The sequence below is a fragment of the Dermacentor andersoni genome, chromosome 1 (genome assembly GCF_023375885.2).
Source record: "Dermacentor andersoni chromosome 1, qqDerAnde1_hic_scaffold, whole genome shotgun sequence".
In the NCBI taxonomy this organism is placed as follows: Eukaryota; Metazoa; Arthropoda; class Arachnida; order Ixodida; family Ixodidae; genus Dermacentor; species Dermacentor andersoni.
The window spans coordinates 294,739,648-294,756,954 of record NC_092814.1 but is presented as its reverse complement, the minus strand read 5'-3'; the positions used below and the strand labels follow the sequence as shown (position 1 = coordinate 294,756,954).

At 43.6% G+C, this 17,307-nt stretch overlaps 1 protein-coding gene across 1 annotated transcript in view; it reads right to left on the bottom strand.

Annotated features, from left to right (window-relative positions):
- Positions 1–4,218: 4,218 nt before the first annotated feature.
- cutlet (chromosome transmission fidelity protein 18 homolog) overlaps positions 4,219–17,307 on the bottom strand; it is a 117,650-nt gene continuing 104,561 nt past the window's right edge. Inside the window, exons 20-22 of the mRNA XM_050196797.3 lie at positions 11,315–11,449; positions 10,393–10,450; positions 4,219–5,357 (exon numbers count right to left, since the gene is read on the bottom strand). Coding sequence (XP_050052754.1) covers positions 5,248–5,357; positions 10,393–10,450; positions 11,315–11,449 — 303 coding nt within the window. The 3' untranslated portion in view covers positions 4,219–5,247. The remainder of the gene's footprint in view (positions 5,358–10,392; positions 10,451–11,314; positions 11,450–17,307) is intronic.

Genomic DNA, 17,307 nt, shown 5'->3' with positions numbered 1-17,307 from the left:
GTAACAAAATGTATTCTTTGCTGCTGATGTAAATTTCTCGCAGGAGTGTAATCGTTAATACGTTGTTTTTGTAAATGTTTAAAATGTTTTACACTTGGTACAACTTTCTGTACAATTTAAAATTACAGTTCTCATTTAAACCTCGAACAGCATAGCAACAGCGAATAGCAGGGCCACACAACTCTCTCTTGGAAAGCAAGCTATTCATCTCAGGCTCGCTGTTCAGGGCAGCGCGTTTCCGTGATCTTGATACGCAAAAAAGTCGCAGTTTCGTCTGAAAGTCGCAGCATCGAAGACAAACTTGTAAACACTCGCTTACTAAATAAATTAACAGGATAGTGTCAGCGGACACAAGCAAACATGCACACATCACACTCGATGACCGCGGGCTCTTGCCAAAACGCTGGCGTGAGGAAGCGCAGCAGCAGCAGCAAGCGAAGTGACCTTCGTGCTGGCTATCGATTTAACGTAAACTGAGCGGCGAGGACGCAGCACACGCAACGCTACGAGCCGTCGGCCCACCACATCCCATTAAAGATATACCCCACGCGGCTGCCCAAGTACAACGCTCTCCCTACATCCCCTCCTCCCGGTTCCTTGCGCACGATGGAAGACAGCGCGCTTCCTCCCCGCTTTCCTCCTTTGCACACGTGAGATTGAACCGTGATCGTCGGCTCACCCTTGCACGCTTTCCCTCGTACGTACAGCATAGGGCGCGCCACGACAGTTATCGCCCTTAGACTTTATAGGGAACATCACGGCAACGGCGCCGACAAAACTGCGCCTGCAGTGTCCACACAATTGCTATCGCAATAATAATTACCGGGATCTGCTCACGCATCGTGGAAAGTACACGCGTGCTGTTATCGCCACCGCTCGGATCAGTAAAAGATGAACAAATTGCTTTCTGACTTGAGACTGTTGATGGCGTTATTATCGCGTGCGCACGGGTACGCAGTCACATATTTACCATATTTCGCGGGCTTCTCTATTTGCCGGAAAAAAGCAAATACGAGATGCGTACCTTGCTGGTCACACTTCTTCTGACGTGCCTTACATTCTATACCACCTATTTAACATATTGACAATTAAAACAATTAATAAGTTAGATGATTACTTTTGATATAATAATTGTATGGAAGGGGCAACAAAATTACTGGCGGTTCCTCAACAAGACTATAAACAACATGCACTTTGCTTTATTCGCATAATGATCTGCATTTTTTTAAAGCTGAGTGAGTGTTTGTTTGGACACCCTGTATAGCTTCCTGAGGCCAGCAGAAGCTCAGTTCTAGTCAGTGCAAAAGATAGCTTTATTCTGCCATTGGCGAAGTTCTGTTGTATGGACATGTGTCTATGTGACACTGGGAGTAGTTGTGGCTTCGAGGAAGTTGCTCAAGGATTAATTTCTGTTGGAGCACAACATGGCAATATCCAGACAAAAGATGTCTTTCCTCATCACACCGCTCTCCCTAGAAATAGAACTAGCAGTGCAAGCCTAAAGTAAGCTCACACTGGATATTTGGCAGCGAGGACTGCTGTGATTTTTTGCAAAACCACTTATGGCTGCTGCAGCTCATTATTCTGATAGCCAGTGGTGCATGCACTCAATTGTTGCTATTACATGTGATTTTCCACATGAACGAAAGCCCAGGGAGAATATCCCTAAAGAACTGCAGCAGTGTTTTGCTTTGCAAAGCTCAGAAAGGACAGTGGAGAGCTGCCAAAAGCAACATTTGCCACTAACCAGGGTGCAAATGTTATTGGGCCCTGAAGCCCTACTTTCTCATTAAGCACAATTCTCCACAAGAAGATTTCAGAACATTTCGTGCAATAAAAGGTCCTGTTAGCATATGAAAACCTTTAAAATGTGAAGGTTCTTGTTCAGTTCCTCAAGCAAAGTAGATTGACAGCCACCCACCGCGGTTGCTTAGTGGCTATGGTGTTGGGCTGCTAAGCATGAGGTCGCGGGATCGAATCCCGGCCACGGCGACCGCATTTCGATGGGGGCGAAATGCGAAAACACCCGTGTACTTTGATTTAGGTGCACGTTAAAGAACCCTGGGTGGTCAAAATTTCCGGAGTCCCTCACTACGGCGTGCCTCATAATCAGAAAGTGGTTTTGGCACGTAAAACCCCATAATTTAATTTTTTTGAACTGACAGCCCACTTAGCCATTGCGTTTGGCAGGGAGTTCCAACAAGGTGTAACTCAATACCCTCACAATGCGATCAATTCAGTATAAGAACTCTGACAGGCACTGCTGGAAACACAAAACCCGGCTATTGTAGAGAGCATAAATCAGAAGGCTGAAAGATCTAACTGATACCTTGCAAGCGTTATCTACAACAAGCACCCTAGAAGAAAATTGGTCAAAATTGCAGCTGGTCACCTTGCACATTCAGAAACTTGAAAGGACAACTAACCCCCGTATGCAGAAATGCAACTTAAGTCGAAGCACATGCTTGACTTGATTTAGATTACGCCTGGCGTTAACGTGCCCAAAGACGCTCACTGCGTTTCCTTCGGCGCGTTCCCGATAGGCGTCACTCAAATCAAGTCAAGCATGGGCTTCAACTTAAGTTGCATTTCTGCATACGGGGGTAAGGAAGACCTTGGGGCCTTTCTGTGCAAAGCACAGAATGAAGCAAGATTCAAGAGTGGGTGCTGCACTTTTTGAAAATGAAAGTCAAGCTGACATTGGAGAGCAAGATTCTCTGCCCTCAATTTCGGCAATTGTGCACAGTTGCACCTTAAGAAAGCAAAGAAATGTACAAAGTACATAAGTCAGTCCATTGCATCATATGCAGAGCTGCTGAAGGATATGGGCCACGAAGAGACTCCCATAAAGAAGCCGGCCATATATCTTATCTATTCAGTGGAGCGACGACAAATGCACAGTGAATGAGAATGAAGATGGACTAAACATATACCTGTCTGATGAAACATCACATTGCTTTACACTGAACTTAATAAAGCTTTGGAGAGACAAAGAAACAAGATATCTCAAAGACCTGAGATAATGGACAATTTAGTGTTCTTGAACAAGAATTTGTGACACCTAACACGCAACCTTTACTTGAGACAAGAATAAATTTCTGTTTGCTGCATAGTAGAATTCATGGCAGGGCTTGGGGTTCTGGCTTTGCCAATCGGGCAAGGTCAGGCAGGCTTGTTGCTTGTAACATTGGGCCAGCTTGTGTCTGTATTGGTGGCCCATACAAAATTAATGATCTGGTCTACAAACTGCGTATTATGTTCACTTGACATTATACTGCGATTGCAGTGATTCAAGCTGCTGTTACAGATAAGAAAATCATTCTACAATTAGCGACAGCAATGATAAACAAGATAAGGTTACACAGAATTTGAAAAAAATAGTGCTGAAGGTTATATTTATTTTGAAACTTAATTAAATTCTGGGGGTTTTATGCGCTAAAACCATGACCTGATTATGAAGCACACCGTAGTGGGGAGCTCCAGATTAATTTTGACCACCTGTGGTTCTTTAGCATGCAATCAACGCATAGTACAGGACCGCTTTTGCATTCTGCCCTCATTGGAATGCCGTTTCCGTGGCCGGAACCGAACCCACAACCTCAATTTCAGCAACGCAACGCCATAACCACTGGGGCTACCGAAGCAGATCAAGGTTACATTTACCATACTGTACAGAGAAAAATTCTACAGGAAAATCTGGCCAGTTTATAGCACAACACAGACAATGTAGGCTGAACAAAATGCTTACAAAAGTAAAACATTGCGTGCAGACTTTCAAGGGTTACACAACATTCATTTGATATGCGTTCCATTTTCAATATTGTTTTCAAAATGATATGCTACACCATTTGCTTCATGGACATACACATGGCTCCTAAATGACATTTGCTTCAAATGACACTTGCAGATACTGTCATGGCACTCGCATCATCTGTAGGGAGAGTTTGCAAAGTTATCCAGACACTGTTGCTTGTGTGAAAGGTGGCACAAAGATTCTGCAGAAATTGTTAGGCAAAATCAGCACTAAAAGTGAATTCGCAAGAAGAGCTAAAAAGCTAGTGCACTGAAATAGAAACGTAAAGGTGTTATCAAGTTTAAGCTCCTCACAACGCAGACTTTTAGGTTAATCACTGTCACAATTTAACTTAAATATGAATATCAAGAAGGTTATTTGATAAATGAATCTGGGATATGGTGCTGAATAGCTTGTCAAGAGAATTGCCGTGCACAATATTTTATTTGGATGCATAAGTGTACATAAAGCTCTCAATCTGGTGAGAGGGAAAAGCATATGGAGTGTCAAGTGTGGTTTCTTTCTTGCTTTATCCAGTACTCTTGAGGAAAGTGGTGAGAAGAAAACTATGCCAATTATAAACTACATGGCTTATGTATGTATGTATGTATGTATGTATGTATGTATGTATGTATGTATGTATGTATGTATGTATGTATGTGTGTGTATATATATATATATATATATATATATATATATATATCCTTGGTACAAAAGACCGGTTCAACTCCACTTTGGTGTGGGTTTTTGGCCTTTTTTTTGTTGCCCACTCATCATTAAGCCCGTGACTGACAAAAAATATATTACTAGAAATACCTGCAACGACTGTAGTAACTGATGACAAAAAGAATATGATGTTGAAAGTACTTTGACACAATGTTTTTAAAAACTGTCGTGTGATCTTCATCCTGTTAAAATGTGCCCATTAATTGAAGTGCTCTTCATACCAGAGCTGCGGATAGCATAAACAATAAACAGCTGTGTTTCCGGTTAAACTAGTATGGTTATACAAGAAGTGAACACAAGGATGCATTTATGTTTCTTAATATGTGCCCTATTGCCAATCCAAGACATTTTTTCTTTCCTGCCATGATTTGTTGCTCCACAATAACTGACTGCATGTAATGAAGAGTAACATTGCCACTCAGTTGTACAAAGAATGTTCCAACACACACTATAAACAAACCACAAAATCACACAGGGTCACACAGCATTTAAAGAGCATATATGAGGAACAGACATTGCTCCAAAAGGCAAAGAAAGCTAAGAAAAGCACAGAAGGAAACAGACCCAAATGTCATTAGGTGCTTACAAAAATTACATTCTTACACTGGGAAATAAATCAAAGTCCAAGATCAGGTCGCATCCTTCAGTAAGAGAGAGCTGGACATAGGGCCAAATTTAATATCACAGACACATTAACACACAATTGTAGAAAAATTTACATCAAACAGTTACAAGAGATCCTTCATGCGCACTGTCCTTCGGACGGCATTGCTGAAGCCCTCTTTGAACTGGTACCAGACCTGTGTAGCTGGAATAATGCTCCCAGCACTGGTAGGCTCTGAAAAGGACAACATAAAGTGCTCCTTTAAAGGATGTGGGACTTGTAGAAATTATTGCTGCCACAATTTCTTGTGCGAGTTCATTTGGAAAATTAATCTGTAAGATGTCAGTCCCAAACATTTTCCGGGAATGTGCAAAATTGCAAATTTAGGTTCTTGTAGTCTTGGCATAATGAAATCCCCATCTAACCTCATACCTTCGTGGATACCTTCAGTGTTCTGGATACCTTCAGTCATACCTTGGTGGATACACCAAGGTATGACTGGAGTCTCTTAATGCATTGTTTGAGCCGTGGTGGCTGCATTTCAATAGGGACAAAATGCAAAAAACACTCTTGTACTTAGGTTTCAATACATATTAAAGAACCCCACATTGTGAAAATTAATATGGAGCCCTCCCCTACAGGATTCTTCATAGCCTTAGTGTTAATGTGGAAAATTTTTTAATCAATTTAATATGCTAAACATTACAGCAGAGATTAACAGTACTATAAGTAGGCCTATTTTGGCCCACAAAGTGCCAGTCTGTGCCTCCTCCAGTATGCCTAAATTCACAGACATGAGTTTTCAGTATATTTAGACATACTCAAAGTAGCAAAGCTGCCTGTGCTGCATCATGCCTCAATGAATGGTAATCTGGAGAAATGAAATTGAAATAAAATATGATTACAGGGCTCGTAGCAGCTTTTATAGAAAAACAAAAAATCTACGAATTTTTAAGGACTTTGAAGGTCCCGACAAAGTATCTTCGAGAGTATAGATGTTTCCAATGAGGCTTCCTTGGGCATCGCCTAATGTCCTCTGGATTGTTGTGAACTACATGAGCCCCAACTCAAGAACACTGCAAGGGTGTCAGTACATGAGCTCTGTATTTATGAGCAACAGTCCAGAGAGGAGGCACTCTTTTCTCCCAATGGAAAGGTCAACAGCAATATTGTGTTTTATTGATTTATAGGGTTTATTATCCCAAAGCAAACACTGGGGCTATAAGAGACGCTGTAGTCAAGGGCTCTGGATTAATTTTGACTACCTTGAAGTTCTTTAATGTGTACCTAAAGTACACTAGCATTTCTGCATTTTGCCCCACTCAATATGCAACTGCCACAGCTCGGAACCAAACCTATGACCTCGTGCTCAGCATCAGAGTGCCACAGCCACTAAACCAACAATGGTGGGTCGAGTATGAGGCTTCCAGACTTGTGGCAAAGAGGGTTGATATGGCGTGAACGAGGTGCGCTGAGCTTGGCATCCTTAGATCACATCGACTTTCTTTTCATTCTTGTCAAACAAATTGCAGTGCGGATGACCTGTTCTATGCTGAAATGGCAGTAACTCAGTTCTTAGTGGCCAGACTTGCCATGTGTCCAACTGCACCAACAATACAATGGAGGACACACGTCTTGGAATTTATCCTCAACGAAAAAAAAGGGGGGGGGGGAGGCAGATGAATAAAGTACATCAGCTGTGCCAATTCAAGTAGCTGATATTCCTTGTGGGAGCCTAGCAAGCACCACGAGGTTGGCAACACTCACTTCAACTACTGCAGCTGGCATGCCTACATGGAGTACCTACCTACGATCTTTTTGTATCACGTTGTGCACAAAACGTCGAGGCATGGCATATCATTAATAGCGGAAGGACATGCAAAATTAAGACCTTCATTATCTTTTATAAAGAGGAATCGCTGTGCCTAAAGAGTTATCTTCTCGAGCACCCACATGTGCCCTTGATTGACAGGTTGGTGCTGCCTTCCCTGGAACATGCGCATATAGGTTTTGTCTTCCTTCTCTTCATTTTATTTTCTTTTGCCACTGTTCAAACTTCCAGTTGGTATTCAGCATTTGTGTTGTTCTTCTCATTGTACTTGTGCCCGTGTTTGCATGCCTGCATTTCCATACCATCGACAATTCTTTAGGCACCGATCACACTTGCAGCATATCAAGCTCCCCAGAGGTGGTGCACTCAGCAAACAAAGTTAAAATGGGTGTTTTGCTCGAAACTTGTGAACAGCTTAAATGTGAAAGTGAATCAAAAACAAGAGAAAATTCTCCCTTTCGGAACAGCCTTAAGCACTGTGATTATGGTGCACAAACGAGTAGCCACACATTTTTTTTTCTCATATCTAAAAGGCTTTCTTTGGGACAGTGGGAGTAGAAAGATCTTATTTATACGTAATACTTGCAAATCTTTGTTAATTGTTGTTCCCTAATTATGCAATTAGAAAATACAAAATGCAGTGTGCCCTGCTCTTTAAGATGGCCAGTAAAATGCTTTTAGTGGTGCCATTCTGAAGTGCACTAGCCAGCATATTTTTAAACTTTGGCTGAAGTTAGCAGGGAAACCCTGTATATGTGACATTCTATTCAAGCTAATATCTCTTTCATGCTTACCACTCATCGTGGTAATCTGATGCCTATATGAAAATTTGAAATGCCACATCCCACTTTTCAGTACTACAGCACATGCAGCACCACGTTTCCTTTGTGCTGCCAGATGCTCTGACACATAATATGGAATTTCATTACAAATAGGCTGTGACTGCATGAATTTTGCATCCACTGCTGGTCCACTGCACAGAAGTGGGCCAGCAGCTCCATTTGCACTAGGCCTGACGGTTGCTTTAGATGCTTAGATGCTTTTAATATTGTTATAGGTCTTTTAACCATGGCTAGAACTTGCCTTGTAAATAAATGTATTTTGGATTACGAGTGACGATTTGTACATTTACATGCATTCTCTTCCCCAACAGTGTGGCCAACACAGGAGTGTTCTGGTACAGTCTATGCTGGTTACAATGGACCCGCGTACAAGAGACTTTCAGATATAACAGACCGTATTTTAGCCTTAGTTTGTTCTACCTATTTTATTACTGCAACGAAGTTCACCTTTAACGGACCGTGCTACTACAGCGGACTATCGGCTACAGCGGACAAAATTAGCGGCAATTTTCGTCAAAATCGGGCATATAAAATGGACTTTTGTCATGTCGACAGGGGCTGGCAACTGACTTGCGAGGGTCAGCTGACGATCGCGACTCAATAATATCATGCGCGTGAGAGAGGGAGGAAAACAGGGCGAAAGCGCGCAGTATTTCGTGCACGAGGCACGGGAAAGTGGGGGGAGGGGGGATGAGGGAAAGAGGGGCGGGGGTTCTATTCCGGTGGCTGCTGTTAACGGCGCGGCCGTGCGTGTGCCGTATCTTGAAAGCGTTCTGCGACGTGGACAAAGTGCGCCCTCTCGAGCCTTTTCTTCAAAGCGATCTGCGATGCGGAAAATGTGCGTCCAGCGCCAGCTGCTTCCTATGTGCTGTGCTTTTGACGTTTAGTTCACGTTGAAGTGAGAGAGAGCACGAAGGTCAATTCGCTCGATGCTGCTGCTGCGCTTATCTTGCTTAATTTGCTATCGCAATCGATGCTTCGCCTTTCAGGCGAAACTGCTACATTTTGCTTGTTTTTTACTTTGGACGTTTGTCACTCAATCTTTGCAATAAAGTTGTTAGACATCGCAAAGAAAGTTTCGGAAGTGAGGCATTTCGGATATTACAGACTTCGGATAAAAATGACGTTTTTTGTCGGATTATGAGGCAGATTAACGAGGCAGATTATAGTGCTATAGTGGTTATAGTATATTAATGAGGCAGGTTATAACAAGAGCCGACTGTATTCACATCGTGGATGACTGCGTGGCAGCCAGTGTTGCAGAGAAGCCCCTTATCTGATTGGCTACAGCATCCTTAACTGAGCACAAGGACATGGGACTGCATCCTAGCCACCAGTGCCATATTACAGATGCAGAAGACAAAAATGCTTGTGTGCTTTAAATGCACACTAAAGGATCATGGGCAGTCAAAATTACCATGAAGGCATACTACAAAAGTGTCCCTTGTAGCCCATAGTGTTGGTTTGAGAAGTTAAATCCCATCATCATTATTATTATATCTCACCAGCATGAAGCTGTCTATGGGCAGGAATGAAATCTATGACATCTGAAACTTCACTGTCGCAGCCTCTGTCAGCAGAGACAGTGTACATATAGTGCATTACTGCACTCAGTATGAGCTACGTGAAAATGCATGGGAAAGGGGTCATGCATTATAGCTCACACTGAGCGAAATGATCTGAATGTGTCATCACTGGGGAAATTAGGCAAACACAAGGGAAAATATGTGTGAGTAGTGCTTACAGGCACATTAATTAAGCTGGAATTTTTTCCTGAATGAAACGGCTCTTAAAGAAGTGCTGACAAAAAATTTGTCTGGATTCTTTTTTTCGTGGATAGCAGCTGTAAACCCAGTAATTGCAGCATGGAGTCTAAATTCCTGAAAAATACTACAAATAATTACATCTTTCATTGCAGCCAGTTTAAAATGGATACCAAGTGCAGTATTGCTTCGGACATGAAGTAGCAAGCAGGTTACATAATGAAAATTAGAAGTGGCAGTCACACGGTACCATACGTCACTGACAGGTACACCAGTTAGCTCGGCACAGTAAACACCAAGGGCCCACTGTGACTGTGCCCGTGATAGACGTGAACATTGAGTGCTCAATGGGATAAGTGTGTTCTCAGAGAATGCAACAGCAGCAGACCAGGCTTACACCACATTAAATTCAAAGCACAGAGTAAAAGACAACGAAAGCGATAATTTAGCAGCACATCCCCTGCTTTTGACTGACACAGTCATGGTGTGCCCTTCAGTTGCAACACTAGGCTGATTGGCATGTGCGTCAGTAGTTGGTGATGCCACATGGCCACCAACGCAACAAGCTTCCTGCTCCCATGCCTTAAATTCCACTGCACTCGGTACATATCTTAAACTGGTTGCATGAGAATATAACAAATTCACAATTTTCTGCATCCTCAAGAAATTAAGGCTTCATTCCATAATTACAGAAGTGACAGTTATACCTAACAAAATAAAGGAGAGGAAAAAAAGAAAGAAAGAAAGCAAGACACACGGTTTTCAAGTGTACGATCCTTAATGAGATAAATACAGCATGCTGAATGACCAATGTAACAGTAGCAACAACTCACCTGTCACAGTGGTCACAACAGGTTTCTCAATGACACGGCCAAAGAAGTCGACGAATACCTGCAGATATAAATAAATATATTGAGGTGCTATCTCAACCACCACAAAAACTTAATTTTCACAAGTCACTTCATTAACAACGTGCCCAATGCCTTTACAAAGGACACTTCCTACTGGCAACATTAAACAATGCACCTACATACTACCTGGTCATAACAACGCAAATATGGGGCAAATACAACGCAAATACGAATCCACACTAACTACGGTAAACAAACCATGGAATTCACTTCCATATCAGTATGGAACACTTTTCCTCTCATTATGAAAAATACAAGATCTTTACACCAATTCAAAAGGGAACTCAAAATACATTTATTATTGACAAACTAATGAGAAAATTTATTGTAACCGTCTTTTTTTGTCCTTTCTTTTTTGCTTCTTTTTGTGTTTTTGTTCTTGTAAATAATTTACTGGTATTTTCTTCACATACAATTCTTTATGTTACCGTGAGATAAGCTAAACTTTGTTATTATTTGTAATGAATTCTGTATTTTGCTCTGTTAACGTTCATTTCCTGTTGCCTGTATAATACCTTATTATATGCTACTGTTGCTTTGAGATGTCAATTATCATAACTATTCTTGTACAGGAGGTCCCGATACAATCTTTGACTATGGGACCTCCTCCTGCATACTAAATACTTGTAATTTGACCCAACTTCTAACAATAAATTCTGATTCTGTTAACACACCCCATTAAAATTGTGAACAAAGCACACACCTGCACACACAGCTGTTTTAGAGTCTAGAAACTTTCCTGGGTCTATCATATTGCTGTTTGTTTTGTTCACGTGAACCCAAAGTAAAAAAGTGTAAAGTGTTTGATTACAGTCGCCCTTTGGAAGTAGTCCTTGTGTCTTACCCTAGCTGGCGGCTCGATAATCTTTTGTGCCGGCTTCAGTGCTGGTATCCCGCCTGTGCTAACAGGTGCAGTTGTTGAATGCCTTGCAACTGGTACCTCTGATGAGTCGCTCTTCCTCATTTTCTCCACTTCTAACTGAAAGGAGCCACACAAGACATGTCAGTATTAGCCAACCCAACATTATGCAATGTGCTGCACTGCAACTTTGTCTAAGCATAAATACACATGAATATTCTGTTTTGCTTCAGGACAGTGTTTCTCAAACTGTGGTCCACAGACCACCAGAAATGCTGGAAGAGATTCCAAATGGTCCCGCGGTGACTGAAAAAGCATATTGCAGAGACTGCTTAAGTGACTTGCTAAGCTCAAACTGGTGATGGTCAATACTCCTGTGGAGACAACACAGCATAAATACAGGGGTTTTTTTCCCCCTCTTTCTTTAGAGGTGCATGCAGCAGTGTTATCAAAAGAGCACTGAAATTTTTTTGTTTAAGTATGCCTGGCGTTATTAGTGCAGTGCCGGGATAAAAAAAGAAAAAGAAGACGAACACTTATTTATATGTTATTTGCAATGCAAGATATCATACAAGTCACATTATCTTTATACAACATGGTTATGACTGAAAATTCAAGCATATCCAATTTTATCCATCCCTGCGAAAGCTTCCTTCTATCATACTCCCAATACTGAGAGGCTGTTGGCATCATGGTGCAGGTGGAATTGCAAGTAAGTGTGCCTATGTTACCAAGAAATGCGAAATGTAATGCTCAATGTTTAACGTGTCAACAGCCCTTGACAGGGCCAATTGCACCCCTAATCGAGACGTTGGTAAATGTCTTTTGGAGACACAACTACATACGAACAGCATTTGTAACGTACAAACAAGTGCCACAGCTGTGTGGGAAATTCCCTGCTAGATATGGACTAGGTAAAACAGCGGTGCCAAACCCGGGGAAAGAGGCAAAACGCCAAGTCCACATGCTACACCTGGGCGACTGTAATTTGATACAATGCATTAAATTTAAAAAACCCTTGCAAGGACTCATAACATGGTGTCAGAGATCGGCCCACCAAGCTTTGGTTACACAGTCTTAGGGATAGACAGAGTTTTGGTTACACTATCTCCTGGTTCAATCTCCTATTTTCTAACATCGCCTTAGTTTTTACAGTATCTTAAATGGTCATCTTTCTGCGACACCTGAAAGTGGGAAAAATAGGGCAAGGTTTGGGCTTCCTACAAAACATAGTCAAGGGTTATAAAATAGCATATGTCGCTCCTTATGGACAAAATTGCAAATAAGCTCAAAAATGATATTCTTTTATATAATACTTAAAGAAAACTTCTTAATTCTGACTATTATTATGGAAAACATCAATAAGTGGCTTCCTAAAAAAGCACATGAGTGAAATTGATGAAAATTACAATAGGGCCTAAATACTAGCATTCCACACATCCTTTTGCTTCTTTCCGTACGTACAAGAGAAATGTTGTATGTACAGAGTTTTGGTGTACGAGCAGTGAAAACAGAGTTCTAAACATGCTTTTTAGCATTGGAAACAGTCAATATGCATGAAATATGGTCAGGATACAGACCACTCTTGTCAAAAAAAAAAAAAAAAAAAGTAAAACATTAAACTTCTCCTGCTACGTAGGTGGTGCCCTTGCGAGCTTCCTCCTCCAGGCAGGCTTTTTATGCTGCACTGTGATGACAAGATGTACCTTCAGCTCTCTTTTTTTTTTTTCAGATATTCGTCCGATGCTTCTTTAGTCTGTCTGGTGGATCATACTGAATAAACTTACTAGTTGAAAGAATACCCAGCTCCTGTAGAACCACCTCGAAGTTCTTGTGGCCTTTGTTGAACCACAGTATGGCTATAGAAGTGGCCATCTCCACAAGAGTGTGTGAATTCGGGTGAGCACTGGTGAAAATTGGAAAATGAGCTGCTGCCAACTCAGTCAGGGCTAGTCCTCGCTTGACTGCCGTTGAAGCCACAAGGACAGCTTCAGACACGTTAGTATGTGAGTAGCATTTACAAGCGAGATAGGGGCGGCCAATTTTGTGGATCAACTGCCAAAAAGGAATGCGGCGGGCGGCAGTGCTGCGTGCCATGCAGGGCCAAACAGTCAGCGATGCGGTGTTGACACAGTACTAATGTTTGCTTTAAGTGCGGACAGAAAGGGCACTTGGCAAGGGTTTGCGGCCACTCGACAGTGGGTCAGAGAAATTTGATGAAACCGCATGACTGCACAGAATGGACAATGTTCCCAAGAAACAGCCGGATGGCATGGATATTCAGTAAGACATGTGAACAATACAAGCGGCTGGACCCAAGCCCATGCAGGTACAAGCCTTCATTAATGAAGCACCACTCATGATGGAATTAAAGGGACACTAAAGGCAAATATTAAGTAAAGCTAAAGTGATAGATTAATGCTCAAAAATGCCTAAGACGTCAATATTATTGCGAACTAAGTTTTAGTAATCAAGAAATTGAGGTAAATGCAGAACACGATTTGCGACTCACTAGGGATGTTCAAGTACAAGTCCGATGACGAAGGCACCCCTCATTTTATTTATGTTGCTAGTATACAACTTCTCATAATAAGACGATAATTGCACTGCGTTATAAGATGAAAGAAAATGTTAATTGTTCAGTTCTATTCGATGTTTAGAAAAAAGAACTCATTGACGTTAAAACACATTGGTAGGCTAGTTGGTTTGAATCCGTGATAGAATGTGTAAGCGCAACTGAACAAGGACGTAGAAAGAAACATACACTATAGATTTTATTTTTGCACACATCGATAAATATATATCGAAGAGTGGAAACAAACAAGACAACGAAAAAGAGCATTCAGTGGTGCATGTCGACGAACTGTACACATGTCCAAGGCATGATCAAAACATACACTGCAATAGTTACAACAATAAAATGGGAATCATATCTCTTTTCCAGATAGCGACACTGGTGGCTTGTTCAAGCACCTTTCCTCTAATTTTGCAATTTCATAGGCCTCCATAACCTCCCTTGTCATCCTGCTATAAGCCCTATACAAAACAGAAGTACTTTCAAACATGGGTTTGCAAGGACAATCTCGGCAATGAATGCCCAAATGGCCCGAGATTACTCTAGTGACGTTATGTTGATGCTCTTTTAGTCTCTAACTGATGCATCTGCCAGTTTGACCAACATACGTTCTTCTGCACAAAAGCAGAATGGCGTTGTTGTGCCCGTACAACCAGCCCGGATTCCGAACCTACAATATGTAGAATTTATCCTGCGAACGCCCTTTGGACAAACCCGGTGCTGCGCCGCAAGGCACAGCACCCTAACGCTCCCTTGATAAGTCAAGATGCTGCGCCACCAGGCAGCGACGTCCTGTGGAGGAGCATCGGCGAGCGACATGTCCAAACGTGCAGGAAATTGCTAAACAGCCAGGCGCCGGTCTCCCTTGCCTCTGGAGGTCACCGCGCGCGGCAAGCTTGAAGCGGGTGGCCAGCGCGGTCGCTGGCTGAACCTCTCGGACGACCGTCAGGTGCTGGCTTTGTATTGGGCCGTTTGAGTGACAACCGTTTCTCGGGGCTTTATAAGCCCCAACGCTGCCGCCTGGAGAACCGGATCCACCGAACCACCGAGAGCCGAGTGCCGCTCTCGAGTGGAGTGAGATGTGTTACGCGTTGGAGTCTCGCCGGACGCCTCCGTGCGGGAACAGTCGCGCTTGCTGTTAGCTCTCGGCCCCCGTGCTGATCCAATCTTGTCCTGTATAATGACCTGTATATAGTGTATAAAGTCCCTTTTGTTATTCTCACTGACGCCTGACTCGGAGTCTTCGCTACCGACTAGAGAGCTGGCAACGCTCTGTCACGAAACGGGTGACGAGCGCTACGGGACCACCTCAAAGTCGCAACAGCGTAGACGTTATGAGTGCAGACAGAGAGAGAGAGAGAGAGAGAGAAAAAAAAACTTTATTCAAAGTCCTGGCTGGGGTCAAGGGAGGAGGGGGCCGGGAGACTAGCCCCACTGGAGCCTCCCTTCCTCAGGCGGCGACCAGATCTTGAGTGTTGGTGGCGGCGGCGGCCAGCCGGGCAACCCAGCTTTGATCCTTCAGGCATTCACTAAGCAGCATGGCCTCCCACTGCTCGGGCATGGTGATTCTGAATGTAGGATTGGTGCTGTGTTTGATGGTGTGTGGTGCTGTGGGGCATGCCCAGATAATGTGGTCGAGATCTGCGCGTGGCACGTGCCATGTTTTGAAGCTTGGTGTGGAGGCATCAGGGTAGATGTGATGATAAAGGGGTGGTGTAGGAAAGGTTCACACCTGTAAGAGCCACCACGTGGTCAACTGATGCTTGTTGAGAAATTTGTCAAGAGGGGGTATTTGAGGCGGGCTTTACGGTAGCACGTGAGGCTCTTGCCATAGGTCATCATATGCTTGCGCGTAGCTGCACCAGGAGGCTACGGCCTCGTGATCAGGGGCTTGTGGATGGTGAGGCCATCCGGAAAACTGCTGGCCAGAAGAGGAGCGACGTGCTCGGTGGACGCTTGCTCGGGCGGCACTGTGCACGGCTTCGTTTCCGGTAAGTGGCTCAAGGCCCACATCAGGTGGACGCTGCGGCGACGGGAGGGATGTGTGCCGTTGAGAATGCGGTGCGCTTGGGATGAGATGAGTCCTCTGGTATAGTTACGTATGGCCGTCTTTTAATCAGTGATGATGCACGATGCAGTAGTCGATGCATAGGCGAGAGCTATAGAAGCCTCTTTGCCTTCTTCAAGATGAGTACTGAGCATGGAGCTGGTTATGTTGATATCCAGTTTTGAGCCCGTGACTGCGGCAAGTGTCATGGCTGAGTGGGTCGAGTAGTCCGCGATGTCGACATAAGTCATGTGCAAAGCACCCTCATACCTATTGCCGAGTCGCTGAGCCCTTGCGGTGTGACGTGCTGTATTGTAGTCGGGGTGCATGTTATTTGGGAGAGGGGCAATCAGGAAAGTGTCATGAATGTCCAGCGGTATGGGGAGCTTCGACTCCAGCCTGCGCGAGGTAAGGGATGCTCAGCTTACTGAGGACTTGGTGTCCTGCCGCGGTGTGGGAGAAGTGTTCGTAGTGAGCTAGGCGCCGAGCCTCGATGAGCTCGTTGAGGGTATTATGGAGCTCTAACTCAGCCAGCTTTACATTGGTGGTGTTGGGCGGAAGATTGAGGGCTTGTTTGTATGCTTTCTTGATGATGATATCAATCTTGTGTTTCGCAGTATGTGAGAGGCATAGGAAGGGCACAACATATACGATGCAACTGATGATGAAGGCCTGGGTTAGCCGAAGAATGTTGTCCTGTTTCATACCAGTATGTCGGGTAGCAATACATGAGATAAGCCGACCTATTTGTACAGCGTGGTTGCTAAGATGATGTAGAGTTACAGTATTCTTGAGGTTTTGGTGTATGCGGAGCCCAAGGACTCGGAGGATAGGAACGCAAGGGATAGGTGTGCCATGGGCTGCCAGGTCAATGGATGGAGAGTCAGATTCCGACTGGCGGTGCCAATGAGCAGGTTGGAGTACGAGGAGTTCGGATTTAGCCGGACAGCAGGAAAGACAGTGTGGCTAGATGTATGCTATCACTGTATCGATGGCTCCTTGTAGGGTTGCTTGAAACTCGCCATCACTACCTCCTGCGGTCCAGAGCGTGATGTCATCCGCATAGAGACTGTGATGGAGGTGGGGAATGGCAGAGAGACGTTACGGGAGTCCGACGAAAGCGATTTTGAAGAGCACGGGCAAGAGTACTGATCCTTGCAGTGTACCCTCACTCCCTAGCGAAATGATGTTCGATTTGAGCTCCCCAATGGTTAGAATGGCTGTACGACTAGATAGGAAATCTGCAAATATAGCAGTATGTGTTAAGGTCGACATGCAAATATGACAGCACCTCCAATATAGCGTTGTGTTTGACATTGTTGAAAGCTTTTGTAAATGCATTACAAACTGTTTGCG